This window comes from Arachis hypogaea, chromosome 7 (assembly GCF_003086295.3).
Source record: "Arachis hypogaea cultivar Tifrunner chromosome 7, arahy.Tifrunner.gnm2.J5K5, whole genome shotgun sequence".
Taxonomy (NCBI): Eukaryota; Viridiplantae; Streptophyta; class Magnoliopsida; order Fabales; family Fabaceae; genus Arachis; species Arachis hypogaea.
The window spans coordinates 25896525-25922107 of NC_092042.1; the positions used below are offsets into that span (position 1 = coordinate 25896525).

The 25583-nt window shown below is 37.2% G+C and overlaps 1 protein-coding gene across 1 annotated transcript; it reads right to left on the reverse strand.

The window, feature by feature from the left end:
* Positions 1 to 20245: 20245 nt before the first annotated feature.
* LOC112702847 (fructose-bisphosphate aldolase, cytoplasmic isozyme) lies at positions 20246 to 22985 on the reverse strand. Its single transcript, XM_025754043.2, has 3 exons — positions 22627 to 22985; positions 21761 to 21988; positions 20246 to 21342 (listed from the first exon to the last, which is right to left on the reverse strand). Exons 1-3 carry the CDS (start codon positions 22652 to 22654, stop codon positions 20522 to 20524), a joined length of 1077 nt encoding a protein of 358 aa, XP_025609828.1. The 5' UTR covers positions 22655 to 22985; the 3' UTR covers positions 20246 to 20521.
* Between the last annotated feature and the right edge of the window lie 2598 nt (positions 22986 to 25583).

The window sequence follows — 25583 nt, forward strand, 5'->3', positions numbered from 1 at the left end:
TGAAATCACAGAAAAACACACAAACTCATAGTAAAGTCCAGAAAAGTGAATTTTAACTAAAAACTAATAAAAATATACTAAAAACTAACTAAAACATACTAAAAACATACTAAAAATAATGCCAAAAAGCGTCTAAATTATCCGCTCATCACTTCTAATCTGTATTTTTTTGGCTAAAAACTGAGTCAAAATGCGGCCCAAAATACACGCCAGCGATTTCTATAATTTCTGCAGATCGCGCACGTCATGCGTACGCGTCAGTCACGCGTACGCATCGCTGGGCTTCTTCGCAAGTCACGCGGACACGTCGGTCATGCGAACGCGTCGCTGAGCAAATCTTCAAATCACGCGTACGCGTCAGTCACGCGTACGCGTCGCCGTGGAGAATTCCAGATCACGCGCACGCGTCAGACACGCGTGCGCGTCGCTCCTCGCAGCTATTTCCTTTGATTCTTGTGCTGCAGAAACTCCGTCAAATTCCGTTGAATGCTACCTGAAATAGATAAAATTGCCCAAGACTCAAAATAGCATCCATAGTAGCTAAAATATAATTAATTCTTAACTAAACTCAACAATTTAAGTGCAAATTTACTAGGAAAAGATAAACAAGATGCTCACGCATCACAACACCAAACTTAAACTGTTGCTTGTCCTCAAGCAACTAAAACTAATATAAGCTTAGGATGTGAATTTGCATGAGAATGAGAGTTCGATTAAGCTCATGTCTCTTTTTATAGTGGGGTTTATAATTGTAATCCTGAATAAGTTTGGCATCTCACTCTCCTTTGAATCAAGAATGTTATTGTCATTCGGAATTAGAATCCGGATAATATTATGAATTCTCTTATCTTTTATATTTCAGTTTAATCCTTGAACACAGCAAAATTTACTTTAATTTATTTTTTTCTTTGGTGCTTTGCACCTTGAGCCTAGCTGTGACTTTAAATATTTTGTCTCAAGCTTTACTTGACACAGAGACACCACAAGCACTTAACTGGGGAACTCTCTTTGAGTTCTGATTTTTCTTTTGATTACTCCCAAACAGTGGTGCTCAAAGCCTTTGGCATACTCTGTTAAATGCAATTGATCTCGACTCTAAGTGTTCTGTCTCAAAGATCTATTGACACAATCACACCACAAGCATGTGACTAGGGAAACAGCTCTTTGAGCTTTTAATCATGTCTGACCTCCCTAGTCATTGATGCTCAGAGCCTTGGACCTTGCTTTTATTTATTAATTATTATCTATATTTTTTTCAAGGATTAAATTTTTGTTTATTTCAGAGAAGTCATAATAATTCTCTAAATTCCTGTTCCTTATACATCAACATCTCTTGATTCAAATTCAAATATGCACTGTTCATATCATGCATTCCAAAAATCCCAGAAAATACCACCATATTTAAGTAAATAAGACTATTCTTAAAATTAACTCAATTTCTCATGCAATACATCACTTCTTTTTCTTTTCTTTTTAGATTCAAGTTCAGTGAGTGGTACATGAAACATCTTTTCAGCATTAAAGCAATTAAAAGGAAACTAAACTGGTCCTAAGATTCTAACTAATAAAGGATCATGCAACAATCAAAGCAAAATAGCAGAAAGCCGGAACATAACATAGAAAAAGAGGGGAGGAATAAAAAAAATTGAAAGGAACTCAACCACCTTAGTTATCCTAGCGGTCGCTTTATTCTTCAGGTTGTGCTCCTTAATGAAGATGATTCACCTCCCTTTTGTGCCAGAAAACCAATAAGCGCAGCATCCAACAACACCAAACTTTAAAGGTTTGCTTGTCCTCAAGTAAAGAAGAACTGAAAATAGAAGAAACAAATATTATGAGGAGAGAAAAATAAAAGGATAAAAGAATAAGAGAGAATTAGGATTGGGAGAGAGAGAAAAAAGAAAACTGGTTGGCGCAAGCGACGAGTACGCGTGGGTCGCGCATTCTTCATAATGACGCGTTAACGTCAGGCTCGCAGATTTTGTGCGATTCGCGCGAAGCCAGCCGCGCGCCCGCGCGACTCTCTGTTCACATGGCTTGGGATCCAATTATTTGGACGACGAGTTCGCGTCATGCACGCGCTCGCGTGGAAGGCCATATGTGCAACTGACACGAACGCGTTAGTCATGCGTCCGTGTGCTCTAACTTGTGCTTGTAGCAGACTTCCTGCCCCAAGCCAGCACAACCCTCTGCCCGAACACGCTTTTACGTCGAATTTGTAGGTCACGCGTTCGCGTCGGTGACGCGCCCGCGTGAATGGCAAAAATCACAAACAACGCGACCGCGTGGGGTACGCATTTGCGTGGGATCGTTTGTGCGAAAGCCATGAGTTCAGCGCCACTCCGACGCAACTCTCTGTCAAATGTCATTTTTCATGCACACATGATCGACGCGTTCGCGTCAGTGACGCTTGCGCGTCGTGTGCGCTCTCTTCTTTTTTAAAAAAAAAATATATATAGAGCTTAAGGTATTCGGTTCCTGAGATAGAATAGCTGCATGATCAGAAAATTAGTAAGAAAACTACTACTACGAAAAATATCTAAGGATACGAAATCATCGGGTTGCCTCCCGACAAGCGCTTCTTTATCGTCACTAGCTTGACGGTCAGCTCTGCTAATTCAGCAGATGAGTGGACCTCTGGTGATCGATCTCGCCTCCAAGATAGTGCTTCAACCTCTGGCCATTCACTGTAAATTTTCTGTCAGAATTCTCTTCCTGTATTTCCACATGACCATATGGTGAAGCTCTAGTAACCACAAACGGTCCTGACCATCGGGATTTCAACTTCCCGATAAAGAATTTGAGCTTTGAATTATATAGAAACACTTTTTGTCCTGGCTCAAAGACTCTGATGGCAATCTTCTTATCATGCAGTAGCTTAGTTCTTTCCTTATAGAGCTTGGCATTCTCACAGGTTGAATATCTGAATTCATCAAACTCATTTAGCTTAAGCATTCGCTTGATTCCTGCAGCTTCTGAATCAAGGTTTAGGTATCGGGTTGCCTAGTAAGCTTTATGCTCCAGCTCAACTAGCAAGTGACAGGCTTTGCCATAGACCAACTGATAGGGGGACATGCCAATGGGAGTCTTGTACGCTGTCCGATATGTCCAGATAGCATCATCAAGCTTCCTAGACCAGTCCTTTTGTGAAATACTGACGGTCTTCTCTAGAATCCTCTTAAGCTCCCTGTTGGAAACTTCAACCTGTCCACTTGTCTGAGGGTGATAGGGGATTGCCACTTTATGACAGACTCCATATCTCTGCAGAAGAGAGTCCAGCTGTCTGTTGCAGAAATGGCTTCCTCCATTACTAATGAGTGTCCTTGGGACACCAAACCGGCTAAAGATGTATTTCTGAAGAAAGCTCATTACCACTTTGGTATCATTGGTGGGCAAAGCTACTGCTTCTACCCATTTGGACACATAGTCAAATACCACTAGAATATAGTTGTTTGAATGTGAGGGTAGAAAAGGTCCCATGAAATCAATTTCCCACACATCAAATAACTCAACCTCAAGAATTCCCTGCTGTGGCACTTCATGGTTGGCAGGAAGGTTTGCAGCTTTTTCATATCTGCCACAATGCTTTACAAATGCTCTTGAGTCCCTGAAGAGAGTCGGCCAGTAGAACCCGCTTTGAAGAACTTTTGTAGCTGTCCTTTCACCTCCAAAGTGGCCTCCATAATCAGACCCATGACAGTGCCAAAGAATTTGCTATTTTTCCTCATCCTAGACACATCTCCGGATTATTCCATCTGAGCACCTTTTAAAAAGGTATGGTTCTTCCCAAATGTAGTACTTTGTATCAGTCAGTAGCTTCTTCACCTTTTGCCTACTGTACTCCCTTGGGATAAAATTCATGGCCTTATAATTTGCAATGTCTGCAAACCAAGGTGCCTGCTGAATGAAGAACAATTGCTCATCCGGAAACATCTCAGTCACAGCTGTGGGTGGTTGTACCCCTGCTTCTGGCTCAATTCTGGAGAGATGGTCAGCTACTTGATTCTCTGACCATTTTCCTGTCTTTTATCTCAATATCAAACTCCTGAAGGAGCAACACCCATCTGATTAATCTTGGTTTAGAATCCTGTTTGGTTAGAAGGTACTTCAAAGTAGCATGATCAGTATAAATAATAACCTTAGAACCAAGTAAATAGGACCTAAACTTATCAAAAACATACACAACAGCTAATAATTCCTTTTCTGTAGTTGTGTAATTCTTTTGGGCATCATTTAACACATGACTGGCATAGTAAATAACATGTACAAGCTTACCATGCCTCTGTCCTAAAACAGCTCCTATAGCAAAATCACTAGCATCACACATTAATTCAAATGGTATATCCCAGTCAAGGGGAGCTATAATGGGGGCAGAGGTAAGGTTTGATTTTAGAGTCTCAAAAGCATGCAAACAATCAGAATCAAAGACAAAAGGAACATCAGCAACCAAGAGGTTGCTTAGAGGTTTAGCAATTTTAGAAAAATCCTTTATAAATCTTCTATAAAATCCTGCATGACCCAAGAAACTCCTGATTGCCTTAACATTAGTTGGTGGTGGTAATTTTTCAATTACTTCCACCTTTGCTTTATCAACCTCAATTTCCTTACTTGAAATCCGGTGTCCAAGAACAATACCTTCTGTAACCTTAAAATGACATTTTTCCCAATTTAAAACAAGGTTTAATTCTTGACACCGTTTCAAGACAAGAGATAAATGCTTAAGGCAGGATTCAAAAGAATTACCAAAAACAGAAAAGTCATCCATAAATACCTCAATAAACTTTTCAACCATATCAGAAAAAATTGAAAGCATACACCTCTGAAAAGTTGCTGGAGCATTGCAAAGTCCAAAAGGCATTCTTTTGTAGGCAAATACTCCAAAGGGGGCATGTGAATGTTGTCTTCTCCTGATCTTGAGGGTCCACTGCAATTTGATTATATCCAGAATATCCATCTAGAAAATAATAAATTGCATGACCAGCTAACCTCTCAAGCATTTGATCAATGAAAGACAGGGGGAAATGATCCTTCCTTGTAGCAGTGTTGAGCCTCCTGTAGTTTATACACATTCTCCATCCTGTGACGGTTCTTGTGGGAATAAGCTCATTCTTTTCATTCTTGATCACTGTCATTCCTCCTTTCTTGGGAACTGCCTGCACAGGACTTACCCAAGGACTGTCAGAAATAGGATAAATAATTCCTGCTTCCCATAGTTTTATTACCTCTTTTTGGACCACCTCTTTAATGGTTGGATTGAGTCTCCTTTGTGGTTGCACAACTAGTTTAGCATCATCTTCAAGGAGGATCTTGTGCATACACTTGGTTGGACTAATCCCCTTTAAGTCACTAATGGTCCACCCAAGAGCTATTTTATGACTCTTGAGGACTGAAATAAGTGCCGCTTCCTCTTCAGGCTTCAGGGAGGAGCTAATAATCACTGGATATGAGTCATTCTCACCCAAGAACACGTATTTTAGAGAAGGGAGTAGGGATTTGAGCTCAAGCTTGGGAGCTTCCTTCTCTGCTTTAGGCGTGTGAACCATAGCTTTCAGCGGTGGTGAATTATCAATTTCAACTAATTCATACTCAGAGATAGGATCCAGAATGTCATCAAGCACCTCAGCCTTCAGTACCTCTTGAACAAGTGGATCAATAACATATATTTTCATACACTCTTCAGAATCATTAGGGTGCTTGAGAGCTTCAAAAATATGAAAGACCACCTATTCTTCATTGACCCTCAGGGTTAACTCACCGTTTTGTACATCAATCAGAGCTCTACCTGTAGCTAAAAAAGGTCTACCAAGTATAATAGAGGATTTCACCTCCTATTCCATGTCTAATATAACAAAATCAACAGGAAAGATGAATAGTCCTACTTTAACAAGTAAATCCTCAACAACACCCACAGGTAATTTAATAGAAAGATCAGCAAGTTGAAGAGAAATACGAGTGGGTTTTACCTCCTCAATTTGAAGCTTTTTCATCACTGAAAGTGGCATGAGATTGATGCTGGCTCCAAGGTCACATAAAGCTCTCTGAATGGTAACATATCCAATGGTATAAGGAATGACAAAGCTCTCTGGGTCTGGCATCTTCTCAGGAAGGTTGTGTTGAATAATGGCACTGCATTCCTTGGTTAACACCACTGTTTCTTGTTCCTTCCAGTTCCTCTTGTGGGTCAACAATTCTTTCATAAATTTAGCATAGAGAGGCATTTGCTCAAGAGCCTTTGCAAAGGGAATGTTGATTTGTAGCTTCTTGAAGACATCTAAAAATTTAGAGAATTGCTTTTCTTTTGAAGCCTTCTGAAGTCTCTGAGGATATGGCATTTTTGGCTTGTATTCAGGGGCCTTTGGCAATGTAGGATACGTGTCCAGAGAGTCAGGAAATGGGTTATCTGCACAGTTTGGGGGGGGCGTGCTCCACTTCTTCCTTTTGCTCCTCTGGAGCTTTCTTTTCAACTAGCTCTTCATTGGCCCTTGTCTCAGAGCCAGCTGTTTTACCACTTCTCAATTGAATAACCTTGCAGTCTTCTCTTGGGTTTACCACTGTATCACTTGGAAATATACTTGTAGACCTCTCAGGTATTTGCTTGCTCAGCTGGCCCATTTACACTTCCAAGTTTCTAATGGAGGCTCTGGTTTCCTGCATAAAACTCCTCATCATCTCCCAATTAAAATCTTTCTTGGATTTAGAGTTAGCCTGCTGAGGCTGAGATTGGCGGTTATCGTAGCTGTTCTATTGGAAACCGCCTTGAGAGTTATTGTTAAAATTATGAGGTCTCTGGGATTGGTCCCTCCATCCAAAATTTGGGTGATTTCTCTATCCTTGATTGTATGTCTGAGAATAGGGGTCATTATTGGGATTTCTGGAACCGCTCCCCATGTAATTAACCTGTTTAGAAGAGGGTTGAGCATAATCATAGTTGTCATTCTGCACTAAATGTCCTGCCATGTCATAAGAGATCTCTTGAGATGGATTTTGGGTGTTGATGGCTGAGACTTGCATGCCACCCATGTGTTGAGTGAGTAGATTTATTTGTTGAGACAGAAGCTTGTTCTGAGCAAGAATAGCATTAAGAGCTTCCACTTCCATGAGACTCTTCTTCTGAGGAGCTTCAGAGTTCACAGGATTCCTGTTAGATGAGTATAGATATTGGTTGCTAGCAACCAATTCAATAAGCTCAATAGTCTCCTCCGGTGTCTTCTTCTTGTGCAATGAACTTCCTGCAGAATTGTCTAAGCATATCTTGGACATTTCACCCAAGCCTTCATAAAAGATGTCTAGTTGAGTCCATTTGGAGAACATGTCCGGAGGGCATTGCTTAGTCAGTAGCTTGTATCTCTCCCAAGCTTCATACAGAGTCTCACCATCTTTCTGCCTGAAAGTCTGAACCTCCATCCTAAGCTTAGTCAGCTTCTTTGGTGGGAAAAATTTAGTGAGAAACCCAGTAACCACCTTGTTCTAAGTGTCCAAACTCTCCTTGGGTTAGGAATCTAACCATAGCTTTGCTCCATCCCTCAGAGCAAACGGGAAGAGCATGAGTTTATACACATCAAGGTTTACTCCATTTGTCTTCACAGTATCACAAATTTATAGAAAACTAGAGATAAATTGATTTGGATCTTCGTGGGAAAGACCGTGATACTGGCAGTTTTGTTGCACTAGAGTGACCAGTTAAGGCTTCAACTCAAAGTTGTTCGCAGTAATAGGAGGCACCACGATGCTTTTTCCATAAAGATCTGCAGTAGGAGAAGAGTAAGAGCCAAGCACTCTCCTTTGTTGCTCATTCCCATTCGGATTTGCCGCATTGGCATTCTCATTATTAGTCAGATCCATAGTGGATTTTGTAGCCTTGTAAAGTCTTGCTTGTAAAGTCCTTTCAGGTTCAGGATCAAAGCCTAAGAGATGTTCTTTGTCTCTGTTCCTGCGCATAAACAACAATAAAATAATAGAGAATGGGAATCTCTATGTCAAAGTGTAGAGAATTTCCAGTAAGGTAATCTGTATAAAGAAATAAAAATAATACTAAATAAAATAAATAAATAAATAGAACAAATAAACAGGTAACACCAAACTTAATTTTTGAAATTAAGAAAGATATTAGTGCTATTTATTTATTTAAAAATTTATTTTTTTGAAATATTTTTTTAAATAGATTTTAATAAAATTAAAAATAAAACGCCTAATCTAAGCAACCAAACAACTAATAGTTGTTAATCACAGTCAATCCCCGGTAACGGCGCCAAAAACTTGATGCGGTATTTTACAACCCACACTACTAACCGGCAAATGCACCGGGTCGTACCAAGTAATACCTTACGTGAGTAAGGATCGATCCCACGAGGATTGATGGATCAAGCAACAATAGCGTTTGATAGGATTAGTTAGGCAAGCAGAAAGTGGTTTTGAGATATTCAAAGAGCATTAAACATTATTTTAAGAATTTTAGAAAGCAAGCAGCAATGAGTTGGAAATAAATTATTTAGGAAAGCAGTTAAGGTTTCAGAGTTATCTAATTTTCAGATTAACTTTTATTACTAATTAATTTAATCATGCAAGATTTAATTTTATGGCAAACTATATGTGACTAGACCCTAATTCCTTAGACCTTCCTAGTCTCCTCTAAAATTCATTAATTGCCAATTTCTTGGTCAATTAATTCCAATTAGAGGGTGATGATCAATTTCTAGTTTATATGCCAAAAGAATCCTAATTATCCACAAATAAGGGGATTATATGTCACGTATCCCTTTAAATACAAACAATTAAAAATTCAGTATAATATGTTTTCAAGCTGTTGTTCAAGTAAAGAGCTTTTTCAAGTTTTACGAGAACTCGATTAGAACATGGGTCATACTTCCGTTTCACCCAATGTTCATAGAACAAAGAATGAAAACAATTATTGAAATATAAATCAAGACATGAATTAAATTAAAAAGATCAAACGAATCAATCCATGAAAATAGACAGATCTCCTAACCTTAACAATGGAGGATTAGTTGCTCATGGTTCAGAGAAGAAAAATAAGGGTTCTGGTAACAATCTGTATCTTCCTGTATAAATGTACAGAGTTCTTATTTATATCTAATCCTAATAAATTATTATCTAATTCTCTAAAAAATAATCTCCTTTCCTCAAAGATAAGGTTTGAATTTAAATTCGAATTAATTAACAAGTCTTCCGCTGATGGGTGGGGACCACCTGAATTGTCCATTCTACATCTTCTAATCTGTATTTTTTGGGCTAAAAACTGAGTCAAAATGCGGCCCAAAATACACGCCAATGATTTCTATAATTTCTGCAAATCGCGCACGTCACGTATACGTGTCGCTGGGCTTCTTCGCAAGTCACGCGGACGCGTCGGTCATGCGAACACGTCGCTGAGCAAATCTTTAAATCACGCATACGCGTCAGTCACGCGTACGCGTTGCCGTGGAGAATTCCAGATCACGCGCACGCGTCAGGCACGCGTTTGTGTCGCTCCTCGCAGTTATTTCCTTTGATTCTTGTGCTGCAGAAACTCCGTCAAATTCCGCCGAATGCTACTTGAAATAGATAAAATTGCCCAAGACTTAAAATAGCATCCATAGTGGCTAAAATATAATTAATTCTTAACTAAACTCAACAATTTAAGTGCAAATTCACTAGGAAAAGATAGACAAGATGCTTACGCATCAATATTTTAGATACATTAGCTGCTACTCAAAATTTTTTAAATTTTGGTGTTTATGCAGACAATGATTTAGTAAATAAAATTAGTAAAATATGTTTTTTGTCCCTGACTTTTTTCAAAAATTTTTAAAATTATCCCTAAAATTTAATTTGATTCAATTTTATCTTTAATGTTTCAAATAAGTTTTAATTTTACCCCTTCTGTTAATTTTTTGACATTCAATAATTGGTCAATTGCTTTTTTTCAATCTTACCCTTATTCAAAATTTTAAATTTAACCAAAATTTACTAAAAACTTCTAATCTAACCCCCAACTCTATAAACCCATCCTCTATCATCTCATCGTCTCTTTGGTTACCATCACCATCACCCTCCCATTAATAACTACTACCACCCACACATCTCCACCACTACCGTCACCACTTACACAACTCAACCAAAATTCAAAATCATACATTAACACACAAACAGGAAGAAGGAACGTGAGAAGAAGAAAAAAGAAACTCAGAAGAAAGGGAGGAGAGGAAAAAGGGGCACCGCTGGGGAAGGGCTGCCGCTGCCACTGAACCGTCAGTGAGGCTAGAGAGGCAAATCACACAAAGAGGCAATGGCTACAAGCAGCTCCACACAGCATTTCAAGAGAGAAAAGACACCTGCAGCCGCTGTTTTGGCACCCTTCCGATGAGATCCTCGCCAGCGGTAATGGTGTCCTCCACCATATATATATATATATATATATATATATATATATATATATATATATATATATATATATATATATATATATATCTCCCCATGCGATTTGTCTCTCTCCTCCAAGCTCACCGGCGGTCCTTTACTGGAGGTGCCCTCTTCTTTTTCTTCTCTTTGATTCTTCTTTCTTCTTTTCATGTGCTCTCTCTCTCTCTCTCTCTCTCTCTCTCTATTTGTGAGTGTGTATTAGTGAATGAAATTGATGATAATGATTTTACTTTTGGAAGATGAGTTAGTTGGGTTGTGATGATAATAACAATAAAAATGTGTGGGTGGTGTGCTAGTGGTTGGAGGTGATAGTGATGGTAGCTAAAAAGGAGATGAAATGATGGAAGGTGGGGTTGATGGTGATGAGGTTAGATTAAAATTTTTTAATAGATTGAAAGTAAAATTAAGATTTTGATTGAGGATAAAGTTTGGAAGAAAATAATTGACCAATTATTTATTGTCAAAAAATTAACGATAGGGATAAAATTAAAATTTATTTGAAATGTTAACGATAAAATTGAATCACATTAAACGATAGGGATAATTTTAAAATTTTTTGAAAATATTAGGGACAAAAAGTGAGGTGCTTCACTGGAATTGAAGAGTTGAGATAAAGTTGAATTAAAGAATAGTTAACTATGTAGTCAATTCTAGTGCTACATATGTTGTGAATCAATAGGCAGAGTATATTGAGTGGCTTAAGCCATGGAATAATCTTTATATGCTTTGCAGAAAATTTAGCCTTCTCTCTTAGCCTAGTTTTTCTTTCTTTGTTTTTTTTTTGTTTATTTAGCTACAAAAAAATTATCATTAAATATATATAAAGGGTTTTTCTGATATAAAAAAATTATTTCCAAAAAAATTATTTTAACTTCAATTTTTGAAATTCCTTTTTTATTTTGGCGTTGAGGGCAAGTTCGCTGCTCACCTCGACGAACTTTATGCAATATGTGAAGTTCGCTGCCCTCAATAAAATCCCTGTGAGATCGATTAGGAACCAAAATCATTACTAGTAACTCATCCTTTTTCCTTTATCTTGATCTTCTGCTTACTCTATACAATGTCTGGAATTCGATTGTTATCCATTCATTATGATGGTGAAATAACATATAATGAAGAGGGATGTATCGTGTTCAGTTCTGCTGAACCAGTATTTCCATATATGCCACCTAAAGTTGAAAGTTTAACAGCGTTAAAGAATTTGATGTTGCATTCCTTGGTCAACAACACATGAAAAGAGTGAAAAAAACTACTACAGATATCCGTCCGAAGCAGATAACATTTTATTTTACAAAAGGTGTATTATAGATTACAATTGTTATCATTATTTTGTTATTTTTTTATTTGATGATGATTTTGATAAGATTTTATGTTTTTATAAATTAAGTATCGATTACATGATGACGAGGACATACGTCTAATTAGGGTCTGGCACGACCGTTGGACAAATGTTCATCTGTTGATATTATTTATTTTTCTAGTTGACTTGGGTAGAGGAACTTCTACGGATACTGTGGATAATGCCCCTTTAAGTGGGGGTGGTTAGGATAAATATTAGAAGGACAATGGTTGATATAAATATGTCACCTGAAGGTGGTCAAGAGGGTCAAATGTCGAAGATTCCAATGATGGTATGATGCAAGTTGATGTTGAAAGTCATGAGGGTTCTACTATTAGAGACTCGACGATGGATCCCTATCAAGTCAACCCTGATGACGGTGAAGATGCCGATGCTGAACCTACTAAAATTTCAGACGAGGAGGAGGAAGAAATGAACTACTATAGTGACACACAAATCGCACTGATACAACTTGCTATTTCCCGACCATATAATCGTCTGGATCACTTTTCTTCATTGAATCTCGAGGTAATGACTTCAAATTGTTTATTTAGTTAAGGAGGCCCCGAGGATGATCCCACCAATGAGTTTGAGATTGGACAATAGTATGAAAACAAGAAAAAAGTTATTATGGCAATTAAGACATATAGCATTAGGAGCGTGTAGGGTATGAGATACAAGAGAGTGACCAGTTGAAGTATGTTATACAGTGTTCCCATTTCGAGACTGGTTGTCAATGGAACATACACATAACTTATCGCCAAAAGCAGAAAAAATGGCCTCGGCTACACCTGACGTGCCTCGGCTATACCTGCTGATGGGCTGACAAAAGTTTGGTCATGGCCAGTCGCTGCAGCCCATGCCTAGGACGAGCTCTACCTCGTCTCCCTCTCCCTCCTCGAGGATGCACTGGGGAAAGCTCTCCATCCTTTGGATGATGCAAATATGGAGCATCCAGGTGATGGATCAGGAGATCTTTTGGCACAACTCCTCCAACCACCAATTACTGGTCGCCCTAACCAACCAACTCTATGGTGCAGCCACTGAAAATACTATCGCAAATATTGTTGTGATGGATGTAGGTCAAATGCATGATGCATAATGGCCCTCCTCAAGCTGCCACATCTCATGTCACCCTTTTAAGAAATAGGGTACCATTCGTCTCTACCGAATCTCCCATCGTGTACATGCATCTCGTGGATGTTCAGTGGCCTAGTCAAAATGTGTTGGAGGCCATCAAACTGGCACACAACGCGGTCTACCTGATGCCACTCGATGATGGCAAAGCATAGCAGCGGGCCACTCAACGATGACAAAGCACAACAATGGGCATACTACTACAGTAGAGGCTTTAGATTGAGCGATCCTTTGTAGAACTATATGCTGGATGAGTAGGCTAGCAAATGGCACTCATTCAACATATTCACAAAAACCAAGAAACATGATATACACAAAGAAAAGTTATTTAATATTTAATTACAAGTCTTAAATGTGTATGACTTATGTTATAGATATCGATCCCATCGAAGATATACCTCCATTGTCGAAACCTGGTGTCAACTCTGTCATTAGGTGCCTCCGACCCCACTCATCTATAATATCAATGAATATTTAGAAACCACATAACTATTTTGTTAACTTAAGAAATAATATAAAAAAAATAATGAAAACACCTCTTAATCAGGAAAAATTGATGCTAGTCAAATCCATTTGGTCGACACAAAGGTATATGATGATATGCCTAAGGGATAAGTAAACTACTGCATCCACTTAGGTTCCGTTAACGGTAATCCATGGAATGACATATCTGGCGGTAAAGCCATGCCAACACAACTAACCCCTATAACAACGTTTCACATCGATCAAGGTCATCTAATAGGCAACCACCTCATGTACACTTGAGAGTCGGAGGTATACGAAATAGAATGCCCTCGATGATTGGTGCGTGAGCATCTTAAGCACTTCTCATTAGTATTTCTCATAGAAAAGTTGTGACTATTGCTTAATAATTATTTGATTTTCAAGACTTTTCTATTAGTATTTTGATTTCTTGGTTACATGATTCTTGTAAAAAAATGTTAGAAAAAGAGAAGCAAAAGAACAAGGAGGAACCAAGAATTAAAGACAAGTGCAAAGAGAATTCGTGGATACTGTCAACCTTGACCTCTTCAATTCCAACGGGCATAACTTGAGCTATAGATCCAATTGATGCAGTTCCAGCAGCATTAAAAAGCCAACTTCCAGAGTTTTCTAACGATATATAATAGTTTATACTTTTTCTCAAGCATCACGGCGGTAAACACCGCGACATTGGCGTTTAGCACCAAATCGGGTCCAACATCACCATTCCATGTTGGAGTCCCGGTGCCAAACGCCAGAAATTGGCGCTAAACACCAGACATGTAGCAAGAAAGTGCAGAAGGGCATAAAAAGCAGCACCAAACGCCACCAAAGTGGCACCAAATGCCTACAACAGCACTGGACCCGAGAAATCTTTGTAATTAATGAAGATTTGAAGATACCAAGCTTAAATTACAAAGAAGGTCATTAGTTAGTCAAAGAGTCATTAAGAAAAGATTTGATTTGATTAGATTTGAATTTGAATGATTAGATTTGATTTTGTTTTGATTTTGTTTGAATTTGAATTCTAGGTTTAGTCTTAGAGGTTTTACTATAAAAAGGGGACTTCCTTCCTCCCCAAGGACACACACTACACTCCTTCTCTCTTTCCTCTTCTCATTCTTCGTTAGTTTTAGGTTTTACATTAGATTAAGATTTGAAATTTTTTTCACTATGGGCAACTAATCCTTCATTGTTAAGGTTAAGAGCTCTATTTACTTTGATGGATTAATTATTATTTATTCTTCTACTCTTGATTAATGCTTTGGTTATTGCTTAAGAATTGGTTTTGTTCTTCATCCTAGAGATTAGTGATTATTGGAAAATAACTCTAATTCTACTTGAATTCTATTTGATTCTTGAAAAAGTTATATCATTAGAATTACAACTTGAAACTAATTTCTCACAATTCTTAATTATCTGGACTTAGTGTGGTACGTGACATATAACTGTATTATACTTTGGGGTTCTTAGGGTTGTGTGGTTTATAAATCAGAATTTGAACTTCACCCTCTAATGCAATTGAGTGATTAAGATATTGATGGTTGGTTACATTAGAGGAGATTGGATTGCCTAAGAATAGGAATTTAATCACTTGGGGTTTGCCATAAACATAATCTTTGCATGATTAAGGTAATTGACATTGAATATTAATCCGGAAATTTAAATCTATCTGACACATTAACTATCGTTATTATATTATTTTCTTAACCAATTTTAGTTTACTTTTATTTAATTCTCTGTTTTTATGTTATTTGCTATTGAAACCCTAAATTTTGATTGTCTGACTAGAATAATCAATTGCATATTATTTGCTTAACGCAAAACCCTGAATAAACAAAATTAAATAAATAATAAATTAAATATGAACGAATATGGTTAAAAAAATTAGCAATGAAATTTAATAATTTAAATATGATATTTGGACTCAGTGGATTTTTCTGAGTCGGAAAACATGGTTTTCGGCGTAAAAATGCGAAGAGGCATTTTTGTCGGCAGTATCGATTTAAGTTTACCTGGTACTGCATCTGAGAAAATTAATTGTGTGTAAAGAGGGTAAGAAGATAAAAGTTAATTTGAGAAAGTAAAAATATTTAAAATGCAAATTTAAACTCTAATTTTAAAGGTTTTGCCCTAAAATTGGGCCAACGGGCTAAAACAAGTAGACTGGACATTTAGCTCATCCTCTTCCCAAAAAGAGAGAGAGAGAGCTCGGATAGAGAAGAAGAGAGGAGAGGAAGAAGAGTCACTATTCACCACCACACTCTTTTGACCATAACTTTCTTTCCGGTGCTCTAATTGACAATCCGTTTGCAGCCACGCATTGCTCTCCTCGTCCTTTTTGATTCTATTTAGGTATTATGGTGAGTATTTTCTTGCCCTCTGTCCAATTTTGATTTTTCCTTTGAAAATACATTTTGGCTTTGGATTTTGAGAAATTTGGTATTTTTGGTTGTTTAGGGGTGCTCTAGTATGAGCCATTGGTGAGTTTTATCAACCAATTTCGTGGGTTAAGGTAAGAAACCCTCTAATCCTTGTAATTTATGAGATTTTGTGATCCCTAAGTTTTTATATATATATATATATATATATGTAATGTGTGTATTAGAATATTGGGTACACTTTTGGAACTTGGAATTTGCTTGTGGAACTCTGGGTGAGCTTGGAAGTGGAGATTGAATTGTGGGTGTCTTTGTGAAAGAGGCTCAAGTGTGGCTGTGAACTGCCATCAACAAAGTACGGTTTAAGTTTCATTTAAGTACCGTGTGGTGTAATGGAAATTTCTAGGTTAGTGATTGGAAGAAGATAGAATTGGTGTCAGAGGAGTTGAAGAAGGAGATGATTGATTTAATGAGGATGATGGGAGTAATGACTATTTGTAATTAAATGAGATATATGTAACCGGGTAGTAGGCAGTGGCATTGTCCACTTGCTCCGGGTATGAGATAAGGAAGAACAATTAAGAAAACTGAGTTTAATTATGGAGTTTTGAATGAATATGAAAGAATTGAAATGTTAATGAAAATCACAATGAATGAATGTATGTTTGTGATACTTGGATAGTAACAATGATTGTGGTTCGTCCCGCTTGCTCCGGGTCAAAAATTGTGATACCTGGGCAGTAGCAAATATTGTGGTTTGTTCCTCTTTCTCCAGGTCAATGATTGTGACGCCTAGGTAATAGCAGCAGTAGTGGATTATTCCACTTGCTCCAGGTTGAGCTTTTAAATACCCGCCTAGGTAGTAGCGGTAGTAGTGGTTCTTCCACTCGCTCTGGGTTAAACGGGTAGTAGCAAGGGGGTTGTAGCTCAAACTCACTTGCTTCGCAATGGGTGTTTCTGTCCGTGGTTAGCTACCAAGATGTGTCGGTTGGCTATATAACCGACAGATGATATCATCAGCCATAGGGTAGGCATACATCATATGCATATGTTTAAATTGTTTGGGTTTGTTTAATTATCTTGGTTTGCCTAATTAAACATGTTTCATGATTATTTGCTAATTGACTTACTTGTCTTACTTGTGCATTACTTGTCTATATTGTTTGTGTTTGTATAAAAGTTGAATTATTTGAGGGATGGTTTAGTTCTTGGTTTATTCAGTTGGAAGGTAGTGGAAGTATGAAGGATATTGGGTTAGAATTAGAATCTCCTATGATAGTGCATTGTATTTATTTGGTACTTTTACCGTACTGGAAACCCATTGGTCGGGGGTTCTCATTCCGTATATATTCTCTGTTTTTCAGATGCAGGTCCTGATGCTCAGTAGTGAGTTGGATTCATTTGGACGGCAGCAAAGATTATTTGATTCTGTTTTGTACTTTTAGAATCTCTCCTTTTCATTTTGAAAAAACCCTCAATATGATGTATGTAGATGTTCAGTTTGCAACTTGCCTATAGAGGCGAAGATATATCTTGGGAGAGATAGGAAATACTGTTGTCAAACTGATTTTACTTTTTGTACCCTAGCCAGCTTAAGTTTTGCAGGTCTCGACTAGTGACTATTTACTTATGTTATATATACATATATATATATATATATATATATATATATATATATATGCATCTTGCCCTATCTTATTCTTATCGCCTTCCGAACACGTTTATCTTTCGTCTGTAACATATATACGAGAGTTATTGGTTTGCGATTTTATTTTATTCCTTTTCAGGCTTCTTGTTTACTAATTCTTTCAATTAAATACACACATTGACTTATGACTATTATTCCATCTTGAGCCATACCACCGTAATATCATTGACTTATGACTCGGGTATAAGGATCTGTATATTAGGGTGTTACATTTAATCCGTTAATCCTCGTGAGATTGATACTCACTCACTTGAGTTTATAACTTGGTACGACCTGATGCACTTGTTGATAACTTGTGGTATTCAAAATTATGCACTAATGATCTGCATGATGTATCCTTTAGTGTAACGCATCAAGTATTCCTCCGTTGGGTGCTCCTCCAACTGCCCACAAATAGTATTCTGAAACCAAGTAAGATTGACAATCCACTTATTTTGTGACTATCTATCATGAGCCCGGAACAACACCTAGCAGCTTCGGACAGAGATCCTTAATAGATCGTCCATCACAAAACTGCTCACACTCACCGATGTAACTGCTGACTGGATCTCCATCAATGTTGAGTCCCAACTGATACTCCACGTCATGTAGGGTGATAGTCATCTCCCCATATGTCAAGTGAAAAATGTAGGAATCAAGTCTTCATCTCTCGATCAAAGCAGATATCAATACCCAATCATAGTCCCACTCTAGCATATATGTCGCATGCTCAAATCCTGCTCGTCTAAGGTATGACCTAATCTACTCGAGTGTTCACGATAGTAAATTCTTTCTTGTACATAAAATTCGAGGCATCTACTAAAAAAATTAATTAGTCAAATAAAACGAAGTCTGCAAGTAATAAGACAAATTTCAAACATATGAAAGAGACAAGTTATAAAGTATACCACTCGACCTAGTCTACCAGCAATATGGTCGATTTGAACTCATCTACAAAGGGTATCTTTGTACTCTAACCTGTTTTGTGTCATGAAATTACAATATGATAGAATAAATTAGAATAAAATAATTTTAAACTAACTCGCTTTTTATCAAACGTATTCAAACTTAATCTCATTACCTAAACTATAAAATATAATTTAATTCTAAACCATAATTAGTTTAACTGAAACAATAATCTAAATAAAAAATAATTTAAAATTAATTAACTTATTATCAAACACATTGACAATAAATCTAAAAACTCTAAATACTTAGATCATAAACTATAATTTTACTCTAAATCATAATTAGTTCAAATGAAACAATAATCAAAACAAATTTTTTCATTAACTACTTATTAATCTCCTACCATAATCATATGATCGTTTTCCATTATCTAAACTAACAATAGATGGTACTCTAAACTAATATCATCTAATTATCAAACTAAATAATTATTAAACAAACTAAAATTAAAAACTAACAAAACTTAATCTAACTAAATAAACATGTTATAAAATAATACAACAATAAATTAAATTGAAAATGAATAGAAGAATAGAATTACCTGAAATTATCAAAATAGCCAAAACTAAAAATTTTTTACAAAAGGACAATGAAAGGGAGAGAGTAAAAAGCAAAAAAAGTGAAAATAGAAGAGAATAATAGACTATTTTATTTGAGCAAACCTCCTTAAAGCTCAGGGAGGAGTCCTTAAAGCTCACCGAGGAGAGCAGCAAACCTTGTGAATACGACAAGATTTGCCGAAAAGAGAGGCAAATCTCAAAAAAAATGGATTTCGAAAATTAAAATTGGAATATTTTTTTTAAATATTTTTTTATTTTATATCATGAAAAAAATTCATATACAAAGTAATAGGCTCATTTTTTTCGATATTGCAGGAGTGTGTGAGTTGTGCTTGATTATGGTGTATACAGGTGTTAAACACAGGTGTCGGACAGACTTTTCTAGATAATGGCAGAGAGAAATCAAACCGTTCGAATTCTTTGTTAGAAAATTCATTGACTACCAATCGAACCGTCCGATTAGTTTTTTTTTTTTTGTCATAATAAAAACGTACCCTCCGTTTACAATTTTTGTCTTTCTGTTTTTTTCTACTTTGAGGTACCCTCTAATCGGACCTCGGTTTACAATTTTTGTCTTTCTGTTTTTTTCTACTTGGAGGTACCCTCTAATCGGACCGTCTAAATTCCTTGCAGGAAAAGCATCCCTATTCTCCATAACGTTGTATCACCCCACACTCTCCTCCATATTAAAATTAAAAAGAGCCGTACAACATAAATCATTGTTTTGGTGGCTGCTGTGTTTGTTATTGTGGCCGTCATTGGATACTGGTGGCCGCAGGTATTGCGCAATAATGATGGATTGATGGTAGCGGTGGGTTGTCATAAAAGAGGAGGAGGAGAAACCTAAGTGGTGGGATGGCATAAGCAATGGTTGTTGTTTGTGGTGGAGAGAAAAAGGGGTTTAATTTGGTGGTAAGGTTGGAAGAGATGGTGAAAAAGATAAAAGGGATAAAAACAAAAATAACTTTTTATTACTTAAAAATGGAATCAAATAAAATATTAAAGGATAAAACAAATAAAATTGAGACGAAACAGAACATAGAATATGGAGATAAAATCAAACGTTCCTCAAACATTGTCACCCCTCAAGGTCAATCTGAAAGTTATGTATCCACAATTTAAGAACTCATCGCAGACATCTAAAGAATTGTGACAGCAAATGGGCATTTAACTGAAATTTAACTTCTACTCAAATTAAAACATTTTAGTTTATCAAATATTGAAAAGACAGTTATTGACTGAAGTCTGTAGAATCCCCATGAGACTTACATTCAGTTGGAAAAATAAAATTCATAAGGGCACACATAAGTGTCTTGAAAACCAAATTCTCAGTCTCAGTACAGTTTTACATACACTGAAATGAGCATAGGAACACTTGCAAAACCAAAATAGCGAAAAAGCTCAAAGGCAATTATTTTTTTTTTGTCACAAGTCCAACCATAAAAACACTCGCTCAAAACCCTCAACAGAAAACTTGACTTGTACCCCCAAATACCCCAAATTCCTATCCTCCAGGGATGTAAATAGTAACGCACAGAAACCTTGCTCAGTACTTGTAGTCCTTAACATGAAGGCTCTCTGAGGCACCCTCACCAAGGTTTGCACTACCCTTGTATGTTCCGAGAGTTGCTTCAGAATTGGCCTTTGCCCTTGTGAGGAATGCTTCTTGAGCCTTCTTCACATTCTCCTCTTTTCCACTCCAAGCCTTAAGAGTGCTCTGTTGAAGTGCCCTTCCGAAAGAGAAGGAAAGGGACCACGGCTTCTTACCCTTGACTTGGTTTATGGCATTGAGGTTGAGGGTTGCCTCCTCCTCACTCTGTCCACCAGAGAGGAAAACCACGGCAGGGACAGCAGACGGGACAGTTCGCTGAAGAGCTCTCACAGTGTGCTCGGCAACAACCTCGGGGGCAACCTTTGCAGAGTCAGATCCGGGGGTAACCATGTTTGGTTTCAAGAGTGTTCCCTCGAGCAAGACATGGTGGTCGTTCAGTGCCTTGTAGCATGCTGCAAGCACTCGCTCTGTTACTGCAGCACACTTGTGGATATCATGGGGTCCATCAACGAGGATCTCAGGCTCAACAATGGGAACAAGACCATTCTCCTGGCAAATGGCGGCATATCTGGCCAATCCATATGCATTCTCGTGGATGGCAAGTTCGGATGGCTCGGTGGGGCCAATCTTGAGCACAGCACGCCATTTGGCAAAACGTGCACCAGCTTCGTAGTACTTGGCGCAACGCTGACCAAGGCCATCAAGACCCTGAGTTGTGGTTTCTCCATTGGTTCCGGCAAGCTCGACGGTACCCTTATCAACCTTGATACCTGGAAGCACACCACCTTCCTTCAAGACCTCAACAAAAGGTTTGCCTGAAAGAATCCCATTCGTCATGTCAGTCTTGAGAGAGAGAAAAAAAACTGTTATAGAAATGCCAATTCAAATAAAACAATACAAACAGATGCAACGGAGAACAAAATATTTCATTAACCAAGGCAATTAAATTTGAGAGAGAATATTTCGTTAACCAAATTCTTTAAAAAAAAATAGAGAGAGAATTTATGATCATGTAATGTAGAAGAACCCCACCAAAATGAAAATAACTAAAGTAACTCACTGAAAATTTCAAACAGAACACATCTCGTCAAAGCAAAAATCAATAAGATAAACCTTACATAACAAGATTGCATGTAAGAGAGAACAATCAGATGAAAAGGAAAACAATGAATGCTTAACACCACTGATAGAATGCTTATAGAAAGACAAAGATTGTTGAGAGTGCGTAAGTACCTGCAGCAGTGCTCTGGTAGAGGGTTTCCTCAAAAAGGATAACTCCACTGAGATACTGAAGAGCTCCAGGAGTGGTGAAGAGGAGCTCCCTGAGAGCCCGCCTGTTAGTTTCGACGTTTTCGACATTGATGCTGGATAGACGCTTGCCAATTGTTCCAGTTGACTCATCAGCAGCAAGAATTCCCTTTCCGGGGGTGCCAATGTATGCAGCATTGGCAATCAACTCATCTGCAAACTCCTCACTCGTTAATTAATTAAATTAAATTAAATTAATAAATCAATTTATTACCAAACAATTAAAAAACCCTTCTTCACAATCCTTAAGTATGAGTGACAGATCACATATAGATCCGAACAATTACATGTCTTTGTTATGTTAGATGCAAAGTTCTCATTCAGTCTACAACAAAGGGAAAGTTGCGCTTCTTATTCAAATCATGCTAGTTTGGTTAACCAAAAAACCTTGAAAGTGAAAGCATCTAATTTAAATCAAAGGGATTTTGTTTCACACATAGTCAGATCTGAATTTTTTTCACACAATCAGCGACCAAAACCCACCGATTTGCACAGAAAAGTACGCGAATTGCACGGAGAAACAAAACAAAACAAGAAAATAAACAAAAAGTACCGAACGCAAAAAGTGGAACCACCAAAGCATCATCAAATTACAAAATAAAAAATAAAAAATAAAAAAGGAAAAATCAGATTCATCATAGACAACAAAAAGATCCATACAACACATATAACACCAGATCGAATCAAACCAGACACGAAAACAAAAATCCATCCCATCAAAATTAACCTTAAAAAAGAAAGAAAAAAACTCTTAAGGTAAGTAGTCGAAGGGTATGCAGGAAAGGAGATACCATGGTACTTGCTCTTGAAGTTCGACATGATTGATTAGATCGGAGAACGGAAAGAGAGATAGAGAGAGGGTTAGGTTGTGAACGATGACAACAGACTGAGAAGGAATAAAAGAGAAGCAGAGAAAAGAGGGTGAGGGTTTTAGGGTTTTTATAATGAAATGAGATATGATTTTGTTGGGTCAAAAAAGTGATGACTAATGACTAAGAAAGTAGTAGAAAAGAAGAGGGGCGCACGCAAATCTCGAAAACATGGACTACGTCGGTTTTTTCTCTTCACGGTTTCGTCTCTGTGGACTGCCGTTGGAATCACGACACTTAGCAAAACCAACAACCTAGAAACCAAAAGAAACATGGTTTACGGTTTTTTCCAAACCCACGTTCTGCGTATGTCGTCTCATTTCAATGGCCCACAACATCGTCTTTATTGGGCCCAATCACTTCTCCTCCTCAATGTCTGTCCTATCTTTTTTGTTTTTGGGTTCGAATGAGAGCCCTAACCAATCAAATTAGAGCTCGTCCAAAAACAAAAGATACAGATGTTGTTTAATAGGAAACCAAAAAAAAAAATCAACTTGGGTTGGTCGAGTGGTCAGCTCATTCGTCCGCTTAAACAAGTGTCGGGGATTTAAATCTCACCTTGTGCATGTAGCAACTCATTGGCCATTGACAAACCCTTAAATGGAGCTCAGATCCGCGACGGATTAGTCCTTAACCTATATGATTGGGGGATACCGTAGACAACAAAAAAAAGCCCAAAAAAAAAAACAATTCTTGAGTTAGTAGAGTGATTATCCCACTTATCCCAACTAAATAAGTGTGAGCCGTTAGATGAAATTTAGATTTGCTATAAATTATTTTTTAGTCTGTTGGACTAAAAAATACAATGAGTAATAAAAAAATACATCAAATTAAGTTGGTCGAGTTCATTCACTCGTTTAAACTTTAAAAAATTGTTAAAGATTTGTAACGGCCTGGCCCAAGTCACTTGCGGGTCAACCCGACCCACTGATGACCCGACCCGAGCGGTCGGGCACATGTAGCTCACTACGCGACCCGGACACGCGTCCTTGACAGCTCTCCACTGCAACTGCGAGGAAGCTTCGAGGAAGGTGGGTCTGTCCTTGTAGGGCCCACCTCTGACACGGTATAAATGGGGAAGGTCCTGCCCTTCCCCCAAGGTACGTCACTCTTCCACCTCTCATATTCCCCACCTGCACACCAGTTGACTTGAGCGTCGGAGTGTCTTTGCAGGTGGTACCCCCTTCTTCTTTCATTCCGCAACGAGAGCACGGCTACTCGGCAGATCCGAACCCAGCACGATCACAATTGACGTGTTATCATCCCCTCAAGTGATCACCTTACCTGTCCGGCAACCGACCACCGAACAAGATTCAAATAACACTTAGTTAGTACATATAATAATTTATTTTTTGATAAACTATTAAATAAAACTCAAATTCATAATAATTAATTTTTTGACACACCGAGGTAGGAGATATCAAGGGTTAAGTTAGATGAGTTCGAATTGGAATTTAAATGGAAATGGAATGCAATTTTTTTTTCTTACATTTAATTAATATGTATTTCTTACATTTAATTAATATGTATTAATTGAAGATAAATGTACTATAAGATAAGATTTTAGCCTCTAAACAATACCCTCTCTTGGTTATGGTTCTTGTAAAAATTTTCTTTTAACTTTTGGTGAAGTAAAATTTAAAAAGTTTTTGTTTTAGTTTATATTATCAGTTTATTTCAGTAAGTGTTGATATAGTAGATTAAATATTGATGTAACGTGTTATGTAACATTAATATTTTAGGAAGCATTTCAGGTGAGGCATTGTACTATATTGGAAGTCTAATCCGCCATGCCTGTGAACCATTAAGATATAATATAAAATATATAAAGAAATGAGATTATGGGAGAGAGGAATGTTGTGAAAATGAGATAAATGGGTCATGGGTGCATGGTGGACCGTTAACCTGTTTTTTCATTGTCAAGTTCATAGATATGAAAAAAGTCCATAATATTCACTACGGTGTGATGATGTGGACTAGCTTATGATTTATGTCATGTGCCCTGTAGTTGGCTTACAATGAAATGGTGAGCCAAAATTTATTTGGTTGTAATTAAATTGTTAAATAAAAATATTTTTTAATAATTTTTTAATATATTTAATAAAATTTTAACAATAAAAATTAAAAAACTTTAAAAATATTTTTTAAATTAAAATTTATAACTTTTAAACAATGACTTAAAAAATATTTTAATTTTAATATTATAAATAAATAAAAAATATTTTTATATTATCGTATCAAACAACAGATAAAATATTTTTGTACAAAATATTTAAATATAAAATTATTTTTACTTTTTAAAAAAATCACAATTTTTTTTCTTAAAAACACACAAAAAAATTCTGTAATTTTGTCCATTTAAGTCAATTTTCGATTATATCTATCACAAATTTCATATTCATCTAATTTTCATTACTCTTGCATCTTTACTCAATTTATTATACACATATTGATAATTTATCAACTAATAATAACACTTTCAATTGATAAAATATTCAAAATTTGCATAACAAAATAAAAAAATAACATAGGCTTATGTTACGTTGGGTAACCGGAGATTAATGGGTTGGACTCGTTGGGTTGGTCCAATCGTTTGGGGAAGGAAGCCTTCGAGCGGGTTCGCACCATTAGGACCTCCGTCCAACTTGTACGTGTGAGAGAATGGGGGGAGGTACCTGCAAAGACACTCCGATGCCTAAGTCAGCAAGAGTGTGAACAGGTCTAGAGAGTATTGGGACTTAGAGATACCTTAGGGGTGTCAGTGTATTTATAGTGGTGAGCCAATAACCACTGTTGGAGTAGTTCTACCTTTTAGGGTGGATAACTGTCCCTTTATCTTAGGAAGGTTACGATATGGTATCTGGAAGTGGATTGAGAGA